This window comes from Crassostrea angulata, chromosome 8 (genome assembly GCF_025612915.1).
Source record: "Crassostrea angulata isolate pt1a10 chromosome 8, ASM2561291v2, whole genome shotgun sequence".
NCBI classification, from domain to species: domain Eukaryota; kingdom Metazoa; phylum Mollusca; class Bivalvia; order Ostreida; family Ostreidae; genus Magallana; species Magallana angulata.
In genome coordinates, this window is record NC_069118.1 from 27,331,994 (window position 1) to 27,351,227 (window position 19,234).

The window sequence follows — 19,234 nt, forward strand, 5'->3', positions numbered from 1 at the left end:
CCTATATAAGTTATGAAACTTTAAAAATCATAGAGAAGTATAATAAGTATAACAAAGACCAACTTTATAAATTAAAAAACAAATTTATTTATAGAATAACAACCATGGCTAATAACTATTGCAAAACAAATATTCAATATGTATCTGATGCACAAAAGAGAGTGGAGAAAAAAAACCTATACACAACTCTTAGTGCCCATTTTGAAAGTTCACAACATATTTCACATTTTATGTTTGGAAAAAAAATGCATAAATAGATGTACCATTTAACATCATGTGATTTACTGCTTATTCGTAATTCAAAAATAAAGTGGTGTTATCAGTCAGCAACATAGATAAAGCAGAATGATATGATGTAGCACTGCTCCGGAAATTAATAACATAATTGTACTTACTGCACTGCTTTGTTAACAATTAGAACTTAAAACAGTTTGTTGGTTCATCCAAACTTTAAAAACGGTTCGATTTATTTGCAGAATTGCTTACATGGTTTCAGGGGTCAATTTGAGAAATCTTCGAAAGTTTAATGTTTTATGATTTATCTTGAAGTAATTAGTTGTAAATGGTATTAGTACTTTATTTTATCTTACAATATTCTTTGTGTTATAAAAAAAAAGCACAGAAAAAAATCAAACTTGTATATCACAACTGGAATGATTCCAAAAACACCTCAGTATTCAATCAAACATTTCAACAGCTTGCATATCCCAAACTCACAACCTTATTTTTGCCTTTCACAAAATAACAATTTTTTCTTCATTCAATTACCATCAAAAATTGAATGGAGTTCAAAATTTTATAAAATACCATTATTTTTTTACAACAGAACAAAAAGTTTATTATCTAAAGAGTATTTTCTTTATTTTTAACCAAATATCACTCCAAACACTGTAGTAGACCAACTTTTGTGCTGAAACCGAAACACGAAAATGTTACAAAAGAGACCACACAAATCATGATATTTTTTTATATAAAGGTTGATGACAACCCATCCACCAGGCCAACAATATACAGGCTGAATTTTTTCTCTAAAAAATAATATCTAGCTGATTTGAAAAACATATCTAGAATGCATCAGTCTGCATTCTGAGCTCTGTACTCCTGCAAACACAATTGCTACAACATAACATCATTTGAGCATGGCATTTGTTTCCAATTTTTCACTTCCAACATTTACGTACATGCAAACATCAATTTTTACACTGTGTATGTCAATATATTCTTCTTCATTTTATCTTTCTTGTTACCCCCCCCCCCCAAAAAAATAAATAAATGGCATCACATTCAAAAAATCTTTTCCATGTAAACACGTGTAGCACTGTAAATTCAAACAAAAAACACATACTAAGCACCACCTAGATTTGCTGTAAACAAGCTTTGAAGGTCTCCTACCAACTTCTAATAGATACCATGATAAATGTACTAAGACATAAACATTTCTTGCAGTACATTTTTCACCACTAAAATACTTGTTACATATTCAAAAATTGTTTGAAAGAAGAAATCTAGCATAACTGTGTAGCTTGAATAATCTCTTTAGTAAAAATGACAAACTGTAAATCAATCTCTTTCTTGATCAATCAAGATTTTTGTATTTTAAAATACAAAAGGACTGAGATTCTCTTTTGACAGGAAAGACTAAATTGATCATATTTAATATTTTGTAAATTGATAAGAAATATTTTGTCAAATGTAAAGAATGAATAAACATACTGTAATTTCTATAACTCATGAAAAGTCAGCAAGTATAAAGCACATTACTTATATTTTCTATTTATGTGGCAGTTGCTAAAATTCTTAATTTTACACCCCAAAAATGTTCATGAGAAAAATCATTCATTCAACATAAATTCTTAAATTGTAGATGTTTAACAGTTTGTATTTGGCAAGACTAAAGCTTACAAATACAATGAAGTCACAATCTAAATATGACCAAACAATTTCTCTATAATGGAATAAGCACCAGTTTATGAACTGTACAAACAACAGGTAGGAAATGAAAGTGGTTGGTATGGCAACAGAATCATGAACAATTATTTAACTTATTCCTTTTCAAAGATAAAATTGCACCATTTCTGTTCATTGTTCAACTGAAGAAATAGCATGCAGAGACAAAATTGCTTTAATATACACAAAATCTGCATAAAACTTCACAAAACCTAAGTCACATATTTTAAATAGATTCATGGACATTTTTATCAAGCTAATAGGGTTTTTTTCTGAATAATTTTTTGTGAATTGCAATATGATAATTACTGTACATTAATGTCAAGGTGGAAGACATAATAACATAATACATCTTTTTTAATAATCTCATTTTTTTCTGAGTGTAAAATGTTATCACAGCATCAATTACATAAAGGACTATGTGCGGTATGGTCAAATTTCTGCCCCCGATTTCAATCAGTTTTTAAATAGTATCATATAAAAATGAAATCTTCACAAATCATTGTAAAGAGGATGCCTATAACTTTAATCTTGATTTTAGTCATCATTGCTCACTCGCTGTTTAACTATGACGTCACCTAATTGACCTAATTCCCGCAAATTTGCAAACAAATGAAGATATTCTCATTTTTGCTGTACATTTTGCATTCAGAGGTATAGAGCGCAGGTCTGCTCGAGTGTGATTTTAACATATGTTTTTCTTCAGATAGTTATACATATTATACTAAAAAATGGTACTTGAGCAAGCCTGCGCTCGATGTTTCCCAGTCGAAAAACCATTGGAAAACACCCATAATTTGCTACAAAACATCAATTTATCAAAATAATGCAATATTCATGACGTCATTTCTACATTATGACGTCACTGTGGTGATAACCTTTTACACCTTTACTTCCAATATGATTTTAACTATCTTTCACCTTATTTTAAAGCTCTTTCTAAAACTTTGATTTTGGGGGGCAAAAATTGCATAAAACCGCACTTAGTCCTTTGTATGCATCTTTAAATAATATTGACATTAATTATTTTTAATCATAAGTAAATATTTTCAAGCAAAAATTCATTTCAACAAATCTACTCCAACTTCACTTTTTGTGTGCATCATTTGAGTCATAATACCATGAAAATGTACATTTTACAAAATATTCCATAAGTTATTATTACAAGTGTTGGAAATCTTTGAGTATCATGGATTTTTCCACGGAACAAATCTAAATTCTAGCTTTTACAACATTTTACAACAATTTTGAAAATTATTACAGGTGTCAAGACATCTGTGAGTATCATGCGGTTTTTTTTCAAATGGAAACAAACTTAATTCTAGCTTTTACAACATTTTACAACAATTTTAAAAATTAAATAAATAAGAAAATGAGAAAAAAAATCGCTCGTCAACAAGAATAATTATTTTTAGACAGTTTTGGGACTATTTACACTTGAGGAAACACTGAAGTTTTCGTACACTTTCTCCTCGTCTTGGGATCTGTAATCTCTGAACGGCTGGGTACCAGTGTATTTCTTGGTACCCAGACTGGATGACTTTGTGATTGGGTTTCGACTGATGATCAGATGCAGATTGTTCCGAGCCTCCGTGATTAGTGGAATAGTCAGAGCACAGTCAAAGTCTTTGGTTCTTATGCCATTCACCTATGTACAGATTACAGATCATCGCATTTGGTGATACATGTAGTACATACAGCTTATTTACAAGCAATACAAGAATGAACATAATGGAATGAAAGTAACTTTATATTGTGTAATATGGGGTACAATAGTTTTATTTACAGTAGTATATACTAGTTTGAAATAGGTAACAAATAATTTCATTCCATAACTAAGAGGTTAAAATGAGAAATCTCAGCGAATATATAATATATACTTGTAAAAGATGAGAAAATTTGTTTTAATGTGTTTTTTTTGATTGATTTAATAATAGTATGAGAATACATCAATTTCTTACCTGTAGAACCCTATCGAATGGCTTGAGTCCATTCAGGTCAGCGATACTTCCTTTCCGAACTCCACTAATGTAAACACCTTTTTCGTACATTCCGTCCGACAATCCGAATCCAAAGTCCTCTACCACAGTGCTACGCGTCAGATTGATCTTGTGTAACTGCACCGGGGTGGGAGAGAAAATAGTCTGCACATGATTCTGGTACATTTCCGCATTGGACTTGCTGGGTCGTACCGCACTTCTTGATTTCCTCGGGCCTCCCGACAATATCCCAAGATCTAGGTCACTGTTATAATTGATTGCCGTGCTGTGTGATATCTTTTTCCTGCGACTCCCACTGCGAGAAGTCGGCCTTGCCCTCCTGTCCAGACTTGCTGTACTTTTCTCCCGTAGGCTTGCACTTATCTGGCGGAGCATTTCTGAGTTTTCGTAATCCTCAAACGACCTCACCCACTCCTCAACCGCCGAATTTTCACCGTTTTCACGACTACCGTCACTACAATTGTCAAGGTTGTCATCTGAACTGAGATCATCTAATCTGTCCACACTGGACAAAGCATTTGAATGGTTGGATCCTCCACTCGTCAAACCTATTAAAGAAGTCTTAATGCATTTAAATAATTCTTATAAGGAGTGTAATAAAATCATCATGTTTTGAATTAATTGACGATTTGTAAAATAAATTCTGCAAATGGTGCAGTGAAAAATGGTTTTCAATAAAATGTAACACCAAAACAATGTCTTCTTAGAATTCTTTCATTAATCATGATGTAAACATTTTACATGAAGATATCTGGGATTTAGCTAGATTCTATACTATACCATGATATGAAAGAAAATAATCTTGAATTAGTAAACTCATCAGACATCTGCAAAAATTATAATTTTTCCAATATTCCCAATGTTAACCCTTAGGCTACTGCTTTAATTTTCGCCAAGATGGCCGCCACTGCTGAATTAATTAATCACAATTAATGGTAATTGACCATCGAGTTTTAAAATAATATATCTCAGCAACAATTTATGCTACAGTTACCAAACTTATATTTAAATGCAAGAGAAAATTTTGAAAATTTCAATGCAATGCTCATTTTCTTCATTTAACTTGCATTTATCAATCTACGAACTTTCAAATGTGAAAATCAATTAAAATGAATGCCTTTTATTGATCCATTCTTCAATTGTCATATTTTAAAACCCAAATGACTGTAAAAGTTCCATAGTACAATAATAAATCATACATTGTGAGATTCATATTTATTCATATAATTTTTGAACATCGGGTAAACAAAAAATCGGTAAAAATAACTGAAAAATAAAGAAATACATCAAACACTTTATCAATGTTTTTGTTAATGTTGTTCTGGTTCACATTCTCGGACCGCACACGTCTCTCGGTATAGATATTGATCAATTAAACAACAATTTCCATAAACATATCATTAAAAAATAATTTAGAAACGATAAAGGTTCCTAATCCTCCATTTTAGCGTTTAATTTTCCTCTCTGATGAATGGGATATTCAATGGCGGTGGATCAACATGCGACTAGCCTACCTCGAAATCAGCATCTAATTATCGTTCATTTTTTGGCACAAAGTCCATTAAAGACACATAAATCAATAAATTAAAATCTCCTAAGTAATGTTCTGCAGGATTAAATCCATCAAAATTATTTTCGTCTTAGCTATCACCGTGAAAAAAGTTCAAAACTTTCGTCTCGTCGCTTCATTCTACGTTCGCCATTTTGGCTACAAATTCAAAACATTTCTCTGAAGTTTACCGCTCTATAGCCTTTATTTTTAACTCTGGAAAACTCTAGAAACCAATCATATTTCATTTCTAACAATAGCCATCGTGTTTTTATTCAAAGCGAGGCTTAGGGAAACCTTAGATAACTCGCTCTCGGAAAAACGACAATAGTCACTCCTAGCAGTGGCGGACCTGAAATTTTGGCTCGACAATTGTCGCGCGTAGCAGCCTAAGGGTTAATAAACAGTACTTACTTCTCCCTGACTTGTTGACCCGACTGAGAGGTCGGGACACAACCATTGGCTGTACCGAGTGACCATTACCCGGGGCCCCGAGCTGGGTGTCATGACACTCGCTATCCCAAGATTCCATAGCGCTGTCTATACTGGCAGCAGGCGTTGTAGACCTGTCGCTCTGAAATGCACAAAATATACTATAGTATACTCTAAAGGAATATTCACATGTGTTTAACTTTATCAAAGTACATGTAAAGAAGATTAATGATAGTTCCCAAAAACCATGACGGGCAATTTTACTTCGATATAAGCATAATTCATTATATCCCTCAAGTTCATGACATATAATATAGTCACAGGGAATGAAAATCACTATACTGTAAGCGTCAATTTATTATAAGCGTGTTCGCTATAACCGTGTTTTACTGTAAAATGTCTTATTGAAATTACTGGACATGATTTAATATATAATATTAATATCATGCATTTATTCACACCATATTTTAAACTTTACACTGTGCTACTTGCACCAAAACACTTTTTCATAAAAAAAAATTAACCAAAAATTCATACAAAATAATTGAGAGCATATATCCCTCTTTGAACAATGAAATCACGTTTCAAAAATGATACTTTAATGGTGCATAATGTAAAATCTCAGTGTAGCAATCCACCTTAAAATAGAGTATACTTACACAGTGTCCCCCTTTTCTGTGCCGAGATCCTGGAAAAACCAAGGAGATTGAATATTAAATAAGACATCTGTATCTTTTTACAACACAAATGACTTTTACTAATCGACATAGATGTTGAAATAGCATTAATACAATCCTTTAATGCAAAAATTGTTGAGATTACTGAAATTTACAGAATTAAAAGGCCAGAAATTTTTCTGTTAATTATATGTAAACCAAAGCAAAATCAAAAGAACTGAGGCAATATAAGTTATCACTTTATAAACCTTACTGTTGGCTTCAATGGGTCGGGCAATCTTGAGTGTGATGAGATCCTCGGCGTTCTGTAACATCTCGGTGGCCTCCGTCAGAGTTCTCCCCTTCATCATTTCTCCGTTAATGGCCAGTAAGAGATCTCCGATATGTATGGCACCGGTTCTGTCATAAACATCATTACAAGTGTATACTTTTCTCCTCTAGCAAAGCGTATGAATTATGCAGGTATATGTATAGTGTATTTGATACATGTATAGAAACATACACATGTATATAACAAACCTATGTTGCCATGTTCATCAACATGCAAATTGAAAATGTTTAAAATTTTACACACATATAGATATTCAGTGAGACAGTAATCTTGGAGGAAGCAACTAAGTATTTAAATGCTTCATCATGATAATCAAATATACCCCTTTTAATACAACTTGCCATCAATATTTTACCAGTATTATATATCGTAATATAATATCTACATCATTATCTTTTTAAAACAAATCCAAACAGTTTTTCACTGCATTGGGAGTGAAGTTTCTTACTTTTCAGCCAGTCCCCCCTTGATGATGTCAGAGATGATAATGGGGTCCCCAGGGCTGTCAGTCCCCGAGATGGTGATCCCCAGGGGTCCACCCCGCCGGTGAAGCTCGACCGTGTACACCACTGACTCATCACAACTCTCATCTAAAGGAAGGAAAAGGGCATTAATCAACGCATCATTACAATATTATGATAAGGAAATAAAAAGAAAACCACAATTAATATTATTATACTTTCATGTTAAATACTGAAATCTGATTGGTTTAGAGGCAGTTGATAATCCGTTCTATTACCCTCAGCGTTAGCAACACACTTAGCAATGGGTAACACAACGAATTGTTACACGCACGTAAATTATGCGCATACGGTTCGCCATGGAATTAACGTAATTTCTATTAAAATCAGTATAAAAAAATCTCTAAAATTAAGACATTCAGTATAATAAAATAAATAGTGCCTGTTTGGGAGGATAATAGTTGAAATTGACACCCCTTGAAAACGCTTCGCGTCGGTTGACAATAGTTTCCTTGGGGTGTCAATTTCAACTGTTACCCTCCAAAACAGGCACTATTTATATACTATTACAAGTGGGGAAGAATTAGAATATTATATAAATATTAAAATGATGGACAATTAAGACCAATATTCATTTTAAGGTGATAAATTAATAACTTTTTTCATATCATAAACTAGTATCCAAAGTTTCTTTGAAAATGTCTTTTTTTTTGGCAATTCCACAATGGTGTAGTGTCTTGGGGACTTGAAAATTATAACTGTATAATCTTTCTTCAGACAATTACTGTGGAATCACCATCGTTCACGGGAGACCAATGTTTGTGGCTTTCTCGTGTAACCCTTGCCCACAAATTTCCATCCCCACGACCGTATATGCAAGGTCAAGATAAATATTTAATTACAAAATAGAACTTGCTACATGTACCAACGAAATAACATCCCCACGAACCAAGAAAATTTTGTCTACCCACGAACATTGACCCCAATGAATAAAAATAATTCCACAGTAGTATAAAAGAGTGTCAAGTATACTGGAAAAATGTTTTTCACGACACAACTGTAATGAGGATTTCAAAAGTACTACTTGTATCTAAATGTTGTTTTAGACATGCCAGTATGTGTCAACTGTACTGGGGGTAAAGTGCTATATATTGGACACAATAATTGACAAAACAGTTACTACTATAAGAAAATTTAAATCACAAGATGATTGAGATGTGAGCCCCTACCGTTAGGGTGCTCCTCCCTGCGGAGCTTGATCTTGATGATGTCCTCGGGGGAGTGGAGGAGGTGCATGGCGTCCTCTACGGTCAGCCCCTCGGTCCGGATATCATTGATGGCCAGGATTCTGTCACCGGTCTGTACCGACCCACATCTGACACGCAGAGGAAAAACAGTTCATGTACAATGAAAAACATGTCTAACATAACAAAGATCGTCCCTCCACTCAAGTATTAAAAATATCTCTCTCCTCTTTTTTTCTCTCTCTCTCTCTCTCCATAAAATGAAATGTAAATAAATTATAGTGATAAGATTATAATAAATATAATGAAAAACTCCTTTATTCATAGGTCTTTAATATCAATATAAGCAGGGTTTTTTTTTTAAACAGTTCCACGGATTCATTTTTAAAGAAACAATTTCCAATCATTACAGTAACTGTGTAATTTTTACAAGATAAAAGAATACTCCACTAATTAAACCAAAGACCAAATCTTCTTCATCCTAGATTACCTGTATGAGATGCTGCCTTTCTTCACTGATGTAATGATTAGTTCCCGTCTGATTGCTGTAGAAAGAAGAACTCTTAGAGTTTATATGCCCATTTTACAAAATTATCTTAATCAGGGAAGAATGAAAATTACTTCTCTTAATATATTACTGTTGAACTTTGATATCTCAAACACTGAAATCTCGAATACAATGGGTATGTAAAAGTAATTTGTAAGTCCCAACCACTTATTTTTTTAACAATTTTTACCCGGGATATCTCGAATACTTGGATATCTCGAAGTTTTTAAACAGTCCCATCTAGTTCGCGATACGAAGTTTGACTGTATCTTTATTTTTTATGCGAGACATCATATCAATAAAAAAAAAAAGAATTTTGATTTCAAAACACTAAAATGGCGATGATTCTGACATAGAAAAAAACTTTCAAAAAGCGTCACCTTTAATGGTAAGCCCTAGGTTTCTTGGATGATTGGGGAGTTTCACAACAAATATGCCGGAGCTGGGCATAACTGACTCTGCAAAGAAAAAAGAATATCACTCTTATCAAATACACAAATGTACACAAATACAAACAAAACAGGGAATATAGCACCTTATAGCATCATAAATTCAGCTTTTTTCTTCATAATAAATTGCTGGTTTCATATGGTCATCAAACAATAGGACCATTTCAAAAGTAAAGTAGTTAGTCTGGTAACTAGTGTCAAATGCATTCATGAAATCACTATATATGGAGACACCTTAAAGACTCCTCCACAACTAATGCTCTTTACCATTGTAATTAACAAAACAATAAATAAATACTGTTGCTTCATCAATATTTATAGGCATTAATTTTTAGGAATTAAATAACACGAACAGTTTCAAGGTTATGTAAAGTTGTGGATAAAGGAATGATCGGTCACATACCATATGCCATTACATGCAATATTTCAATGACAATGTGATTTTTCATGGAGTGACTCAACAATGATATCCTCTATAACTGATGTTCAGAGAATACATGTATTAATAAACCCCAAGTTATTCTGCCTGAAACAAAATGTAAATTTAAGGTACATTAACTCATTTGAGTTTAGCCTGGTCCTGACCTGCGACATCATATTCTATGGTGAGGTCACACCGGTGTCTGTGGTCCCTGATCAGCTGATTGAACTGCTCAGCTGATTGGTTGGTTATTTCAAGGTCATTCACGCCCACTACTCGGTCACCTTCTTGTATTACTCCACATCTGTAATAATTTGTGTTCTTTATAATTTGAACAATTTCTTTATTTATGTGTATGTCATTTAATTTTTACAGGATGTTGGTTAGTAAATTTGTAAATTGCTACTTTGTTGGGTGAAGAGTTTTATGAATGTCTTAAGAGCAAGTTAAAAATGTGTGTCATCTACTGTTTTAGCACTTATCTCAACAACCCCTCAATAACACAAGGCCATATGCTTCTATTACATAAAAAAAGTTTGCAAATTTCCCTACAATGGTATTTAATACCTATTTTAACATATTGCAGTTATAGCATATAAAATTCATCTTAATTTTCCCTTGACGAAAATACACAAAATCAGATTTTTGAACTTAGATCCATCCTTCCTTCAGCCTTTAAACAGGAAGTTTGACTACAGATATTTTCATGTATATGTTTTAATAATCTGAAGTGCTCTGATATTTACATGAAAATTTAGAAGAACTTTAAAAATGCAAGTGATTATCACCTTTCTGCAGCACTTCCTGGTTGTATGGAATACACAGTGATTCCCTCTGGGGGGCCCCCATCCACCGTCAGGCCGACCCCCTTGTGGTCCCCACACAGAGAGACCTCGACCGTGTCGACATGACAGATCTGGTTGCTAATGACAACAGAGGTGGCAGCCGAGGAAATGGACACTAAATACAGATAATAAAATTAATTAATAAAATGAATGTTTAGAATGTCCATAACTTTAAATGTATCTTGTGTACATACATGTACACAAGATACTTTACTATGAAGATACTAAGATGCATTTGCAATGCTTATTCAAAACAGACATGCAATATTTATTGATAATATGGGTTGTTTATACGAGATGAAACTTGGATATATGAAATGGATATGGAATAATAAAACACAATTTCATATGTCACACTGCATGTACTTTGGATAAAGTTCACATCAAAACTTTTACCAGAAATTATATGAAGAGTCCTATAAAAAGATATATAAGAAATTATCCATATTTTAAAGTTATATTATATAAAGGAATTTTTCTCTACTCAATAATAGATAAGAGATAAAAAGAAAAACTTTTCTGAAAATTTAAAGTAGATCTGGTGGTTAATTTGTTAATTCGGCCTCCTTAAACTTTCCCTAACCATTGGCCACTTGTTACAAGAGGACCACTTGGCATCAATTCTGTCAAGTTTACACTTACTACACCTTCTTCTAATCTTAGGCAACCAACGCCTGACAAGTTGTACACTTACTACACGAAGATTGCTTGGGGTCAATTCTGTGCAGAATTCTCCGACTTCTTCCCGATAACCTCATCATGCTGTTCCCAAACGGAGCAGAGGACAAGGCATTACTGCTGCCAAATCCGTAGGGAGTGGAAGCAGAGGACAGAAGAGCGGGGACAGAGGATGCAGGGGCCATGCTGGGGAGGCAACCTTATTACAACAAAAGCCATTCACAAAATGAAAGTAAAAGCAGTGCACTTTTTTTTAAACCAGTGATAATAATTTTTTAAGGATAAAATTAGTTGCAATATACATTAAATATTAAATAAAATTCACACACCAAAAATAAGATAATATATCAATCATAAAAAAGATTTTGCAATATATATTGTGTCATGCAGAGATTAAATAAAACTGTAACAGAAGGTGTTGACCGTGAAATATAGGGAACGAAAAGAAATGGAATTGCTTTACCCATGATAATCGAGTACATTTTATCGTAATTCACAACCATTCATTGAATAACCATGTCCCTCCTCACAATTGTCAGATTGACTTGTCCATGCTAATAAAAACTCATTATTTCTATTTCACTTATAAAATTCATTGCTTTGTAAAACATGAGGTATGAGGATCATGTTCATTTAAAATGCTAGTATTTGTTACTGAGTATGTAACATTTGTGCAATTGTTGCAATTCTCTTATAAAGGTAAGTATGATTAAGTCAATCAGAACAGATGATTGATTTTTTTCACTATTCGAAAGATGTAATATAAGTTGGCTTAAAATCAGAGAAAGAGCACACAAAAATGGCTGTTGGTATCAAACAATGTTTAAAATAAATTCAAAGATAAAATATGTCATTTCGAAAGACATCGCAGAAGGAAAAAGAAAACAGTATGAAAGACAAGCTCATTCTATGAAAATAAAAAAGGCAATAGGTTTCCAACAAAGTGCAAAATGAATTTAAAAAAATAATTTTTTTATTAAGACAGGCTATATTGACAGGAAAAAACCATAAAGAGATAAGTTAAACCTTTTAAAACTTGGAAAAATAAAAAAGAAAAACCTGGATGGTCCATAACCTCTTTTTCTGGGACATTACCTGGGGCCTTGAGGAGACCGTTCTTGTTGATGTAGTCCCGGGACTGCTGTCTCTCTACCAGCCTGTGGGGTAGGAGCTCCAACTTAATGGTGTCCTGGGTGTGGGTCTCTATCAGCCGACTCGCCTCCGCTATCGACATCTGGTCCACACTGGTCCCGTCTATAGAGGTGATGTGGTCTCCTAGGTGGAGTGCTCCACACCTGGAATTTCCCAATGTAGACAAGAGTTAAATACTAAAGAATGTACCAGTATACACTAGAGTTTAACATAAAAGAATGCACCAGGATACATGGTGTTAGTGGCCACTGAAGTTTAACAGTAAACAAACATTAAATATACATAAGCAATACGTCACAACTTCAAAATTAATCAGTCCAAAATTTGTGCAATATTTATAGCTCTCATTCTTTCATTACAAATTTTTTTCAAAGAACTACAGATCTGCAGCTAAATTTTATGAATTTTTGATTTTTGTAAATCAACATTTGACCACTTTCTGTGTAACTCATCCTTTAACAGATGCTTTGGAGACCATGAATACCAAGTGTTTCAGTATCCATCACATACCTGTCTGCTATGCTCATTGGATCGATGTGGTCGATACACAGGCATGGCTTTCCTTGGTGGGAGGTCTGGGTGAGGTGTACCCCTAACTTCATCCCCGGAAGTTTGTCTATTTCAATCAGCAAGGGACCCTGTGCATTGTTGACTGCCTCTAGATAAATGACAAACATTTCAATAGTATATCAAACTTTTCTTAAGTAATTGTGCACATTTTTCATTCAATATTAATGGCTTTAATGTATGCAATGATCCTGAATCATAACAGCCTCTTATATTATACCCATTGATTTTTAGGAGGCAAGATTACCAAACTGAGTCATGACTATTTTTGCACATTTAGCTCATAACGTGGCATTTATCGATTCCATTATGACAGCAACGTTTCACCAAATGACCATCATATTTTATACATCACCACTTAGTTGTCCTGTTATTACATATCACCATGATGATATATGATGATCCTATTACTACAGATCACCGCTTGGTGACCCTATTACCACATATCAACATATTATGATTCATTACCACAAACTACCTTGTGGTTATCCTGTTACTACATATCACCACGTGGTAATCCTATTACCACATATTACCACGTGGTGACCCTATTACCACAAACCCCTATGTTGTTACCCTATTAACACATATCACCGTGTGGTGACCCTCACCCATAAGAGAGACATCGTACTCCACCATCAGGTTGACCTCCCTCCCACACTGCTGCAGGAACACCGACGCCTCCGCCAGGGAGAAATGGGCCACATTATAGTCATTGATGGCCAGGATCCGGTCCCCAATCTTTATGGAGCCTTCTCTGTAATTGCAAGAGTCACAGATGTACATTTTGCTTAAATGTATACATAAGGATTGCAATGTTTTGTTTTTTAGTTTATATATATTACAGGGGAATATCATATTTTTTTTCATTATGTATTCATGATTCCAGAAATATGAGCAATGTTCTTGTTAAAAAAATATACTGTAGAATATATCTCCTCAATTTTTCTGAGAATTGTCTCCCTTACCTATCAGCTGGTCCACCTGGTCGCACCTGAGTGACAATAAGTGGGCGTGTTTTGTGCTGTTGCTCATGGTAGCCTCCCCTGATTGTGAACCCAAAACTCTTGCCTTCCCTCACCAAGTGTACAGTGTGCTGCTTACAGCATATTGCAAAGGAGTCTGAAAATCCTAAAAAACACACCAACAAATTCATACAATTACCTGTATTGACAGGCTAATACTTAATCTATTATCTGTATCAGGTAGCTGATACACTACTTTCATTACCCGTAACAGGTAGCTGAAGTACTACTTCAATTACCTGTATAAGGTAGTTGAAATACTACTTTCATGACCTGTGTCTGATAGCTGAAATAATACTTCCATTACCTGTATCAGGTAGCTGATATACTACTTCTATTACCTGTACCAGATAGCTGAAATACTTCTTCCATTACCTATTTCAGTTAGCTGATATTAATACTATTTAGGTAACTCAAATAATTCCATTACCTGTATCAGGTAGCTGATATGCTACTTTTATTACCTGTATCAGGTAGCTGATATACTACTTTTATTACCTGCATCAGGTAGGTGATATAATACTTCTATTACCTGTATCAGGTAACTGATACTCCACCTCCAGAAGAACCTGATCACCAGTATATTTCAGAAGGTTGATAACTTCGTCATGTTTCATGTCTCGCGTTTTTATTCCATTCACAGACACAATGAAATCACCCTCAAGCAGAGCATCAGATCTATAATACAGAATTTCAATCAATATAGGAGTGAGTTTAAATTTTCAATACTGAAAACAAACACATGTAAAGCATGTGAATCAGATACAACATAACCTTGAAGATTAAAAGTTAATGGAAAATTTGACCTCTTTCAATGTCCTTGACCTTATTTCTTATACTGTTATTGACCTTAAATTTTACCCTAAAGTTGAAAAAAAAATGGACACAAGACACACACTTGCGCAATAAAAGTCAAGAGAATAAATTTAACATCATTTTTTCGTGTGGAAAAAATTTTGCAGGTGAATTTTTTTTTTCGTTTTGTCATATCACGCGCAAATTTATTTCACAAATGACTCTTGAACAACAAGTATAGTTATAAATGGGTATGTCATCCCTGTGAAAATGATTTACTGTAAAAGCACAAATTTTAGTTGGGTCAAAATTTCATTGTTTTTAAACCAAATACAATTTTGTTGGCATTTAATTTCGTCATGATGTGATCTCTTGTATTCATTAATACTTGGATTAAAAATTTGTCATGGATTTAAATTTGTTGATTTTTACTGCCCACAAAAATAACAAAATGAAATCTTCAACAAATATTTCTGCGTATACAGTATTTAAAATAATCTTTGAAGTAATAAATAAGTGGCCTTTCGATCAGACAGCAAATCTTCTGAGTCCAGCATCAATCAACCAAAGGACTGACTGTGATCAATACAGGGTAGAGACTTGGACATTTCTCTGGTCCTACATGTATCAACCAACAGCTAATGTCTATTGATTTGACCCTTAGCCAGTCGTAGGCATTGGAGAAAGCTCACAGATGTTTCAATAATCTTAATGTAATTACTGATATATCCTTGTGGCATTAAAGACTTAGCCTCGTCAGATTTTTGTTCCAGTTCTTTTCACCATGAAAGTCCATACAAACACTGTATATTGAGTATCCTAATACTCTTGAGCAAATTTCTATCCTTATACCTGACATTTTTCGTTGCAAAAAAATTCTAGTTTTTCTTTTTGACTTTCATCATCACAAATATTTGCAATATCTAATGTCACATACATATAATATGAATAAGTTTAATGCTTTCACACACTCACACAAAACTGTAAAAAAAAAATCCAATTAACCTTCACTTGACCCATTCATGAATGTCATTAGCCAATGAGAAAAATGTCTTACCTGTGTGCAACTCCTCCAGGTCTAAAACTTGATATATGGGCTCTACTCTCCTTATCTGTGCCCCCTTTTAAAATAAATAAACAAGAAAGTTTTCTGAGTTGTTTTTTTTTTTACTTTAAAAGCTTAAAATATACATTCCACAAGATAAAATGCATATTGCAAATTGCAACAAAGTAACACTCTAATAATGTTACAATGTACTTTATTGCATCTCAATTAGTCCTAAACATTGGGGGTTTTTTAAGTGAATGTTTTTCTTGACTCAATTAGGATAATAAAGTTTGACTTAAGTTGTTGTCATCACCTTCACTTTATCAGTTATTTGTGTAATATATGCACACTGAAAAAATACTTCACCTCAGATTGAGCAGTCAAATGTCAAAATTACATGTAACAACAATACAGACCCCTTTTCTCTTACGATCTACATGTATAAAATATAATTTTATGCAAGCCCAAACCCTTTAACCTACGTACAGTCCACCTTTGTTTCAATATCCTCCATATAACTGTTAAAGTCAGAATATAGGATTATTGACACCCATCACAAATGACTCGCTGTATTTAACATTTGTGATTCTCTGAGAAAATGAGGCAAATATCACCTACATTAACTCACCTGACACAATTAGGCCTAACCCACTCCCAGCTTTCTTCTGCAGCTCAACAAAGGCTGTTCCTGTTTGCTCCACTGCAATAAATCAAAGATTTGAAAAGTTGTAATCATACCTCAAAAAAAGTAAATATATTGAACATGTTGAATGTCAATGCCTTTATGGCTTGTTATGATAATCGTTGTTGTGTGTATTCTTAACATATTAAATCAAAAGAGCACTGTACATGCTATAGATTTTTATCTATGTTAATTTGATTAATCATTTACACGGAGAGAAAAGTAGAAACCTTTTTTTGTCTAACTTGTTTTAATCAACAAGTTAATTGTACATTTTTTTTCTTTCTTTTCTCTTTTAAGGGGTTGGGATGGGGGGGGGGGGAGAGTGGGGGTTGTAAGTTATGCCGTAAGCAGTTACTAGTGGTCAAAGGATATATATCTACTGGTATGTGAATGTTAGATAAATGAGAAGGATTATCAGGATATATAGTTATAGATATCATTTGATCAACTTCCAGAAAAAATATTATTAACATCAAAAATAAAACTTCAAAGAACATGAAAGTAATTTTATCAGAAGTCTAAGTATTGGCATGCACGTTCCAGCATTGCTGACACCTTGGTCGAATTTTAATCAACTCTCATTTCTGCTGTTTAAAAAATAATTCATAAATTTGCTTAATTTGCTTATCTATGTGCTTATACATAACATGCTATCTAAATAGATTTTTTTTTCGATCATGACACTGCAAGATCATTCACTCTTTTACCAAGTTTTGAACGATGAATTATAAATAAATGATTCATGCATGCACTCAGTCTTTCTTGGAATGTTAACAAATATTGATTGTGCGATGATCCAAGAAAATTCGGTGAATCTCCTCCCATTCTAATAATTTATAAAGAATTTTAATGAGACTTAGTAATGCATATATATATACCTCCTAAATTGGTATTCAGTTGACTAGCATTAGATGCTCTATACCGCAGTACTTCTGAAATTCAAAACAAAAATAAACAACATGTCTAAAAGAATCAGTATGTTAGTTGATACATGCATAGTTAAAACTACACTCTACAAACTTTTTCGCATGGTAACTTTAATTCAAACTACAATTCCCCCGCCATGTTTCGTCGACATGGCCGATGTAAACATTGCCTTGTCAATATTACCTGTATGTCGCTCAGAGCTGCGCAAACAATCAGGGCGCCACCCTGGCATTCCTTGGAATCTGCACTACCCTGCACTTCTCATTTCAAGACAACATGTCAAATATTTCTTCCTAAGTTCATTCATTAGTCCCTCTCCATGTTTTTCACATTTCGTCAACAGATGGCGCATGCTTATGCTGCATCCTCGGGTTTTTCATAAAAGTGAGAAACTCCGAATGCGTCCATTAGGGAGAGTATCAAAACTTCGTATTCCCATGTATATCACATGATATTTTCGTATTCCACATAGAATTAGTTTTCTACAGACCATCCAAGATAATTGTAAAATTTTCATGCAAAATGACTTGAATTTAATAAAGGGAAATGAAGAATAATTAATTTATGCAGGTGACATTCCATTCAGAACCCGCGATTTCACTACTTTTATAATATTGCCTGCGCACGAATGCAAGTTTAAATACAACTAATATGTATTGAACATATTAGTGTGTATATATACAACTAATATATGCACATGTATATGTTGACACAAAACTTAATTTTTAAGAAATATGTTGACCAGAGAGCAGGAAATATACCCGGAAATACAATGTATATCATTTCCCCTAATCAATTCAGCAAAATTATTATATAAAAACGTTTATTCTTCCTAATCCTTTGTTTATTCCTCCACACGTCTCAATCTCCACAACTATAGGTATGAATGTAAAAACATGCATTTGGGTAAAATATATATATATACACACATATATGATTACTTAATTAGCATATCTAGATGCATCATATTAACCATGCACTCATTTAAACATCGTTCAGTCGGTTAATTAACTTAATTTAGACAAATTTAACATTTCCTGAACTCATATTTCAATGGACCTATTATTGACATGTTGTTAAGTTTCATATCCAAGTTAAAATAAAACTCGTTTAAACAGAAATCACGTGATCATTCCAGATTTAAATTATAATTTTAATATGCCAGTACACAGAATTTAGCTACATGTAACATATTCCACATGTAATAAAGTTATCTGCATGTATTTCAAGATTACATACCCGTACATCTATAGTATCTACCTGTAAACATGGAGTGGTTTACAATGTTAGCGCTGTAGATGCAGGTACAATTCAAATTCGGGTTGTTATTTTTTTTATATCGTTAGATCTTCCGTTCTAAATCGATAATACCAGAAAATTTATTTGAATGTTTTTCATGCACGCAGAGATTTGTTGATTTATGTAAAATATCTTCCCAATTCTCTCACTTAGGA

At 33.5% G+C, this 19,234-nt stretch overlaps 1 protein-coding gene across 2 annotated transcripts; it reads right to left on the minus strand.

The window, feature by feature from the left end:
* Nucleotides 1-63: 63 nt before the first annotated feature.
* Nucleotides 64-18,145, minus strand: LOC128159851 (glutamate receptor-interacting protein 1-like). Of its 2 annotated transcripts, XM_052823062.1 has the most exons (21): nucleotides 17,964-18,145; nucleotides 17,732-17,785; nucleotides 16,797-16,868; nucleotides 16,178-16,241; nucleotides 14,858-15,003; nucleotides 14,269-14,431; nucleotides 13,912-14,057; nucleotides 13,244-13,391; nucleotides 12,677-12,876; nucleotides 11,598-11,780; nucleotides 10,847-11,018; nucleotides 10,223-10,362; nucleotides 9,569-9,646; nucleotides 9,132-9,186; nucleotides 8,627-8,772; nucleotides 7,385-7,526; nucleotides 6,859-7,004; nucleotides 6,588-6,616; nucleotides 5,911-6,070; nucleotides 3,909-4,495; nucleotides 64-3,595 (listed from the first exon to the last, which is right to left on the minus strand). In XM_052823062.1, exons 1-21 carry the CDS (start codon nucleotides 18,010-18,012, stop codon nucleotides 3,359-3,361), a joined length of 3,117 nt encoding a protein of 1,038 aa, XP_052679022.1. In that variant the 5' UTR covers nucleotides 18,013-18,145; the 3' UTR covers nucleotides 64-3,358. The 2 variants fall into 2 exon arrangements, with proteins under 2 accessions (XP_052679022.1, XP_052679023.1); XM_052823063.1 differs by lacking the exon at nucleotides 11,598-11,780.
* Nucleotides 18,146-19,234: the final 1,089 nt, after the last annotated feature.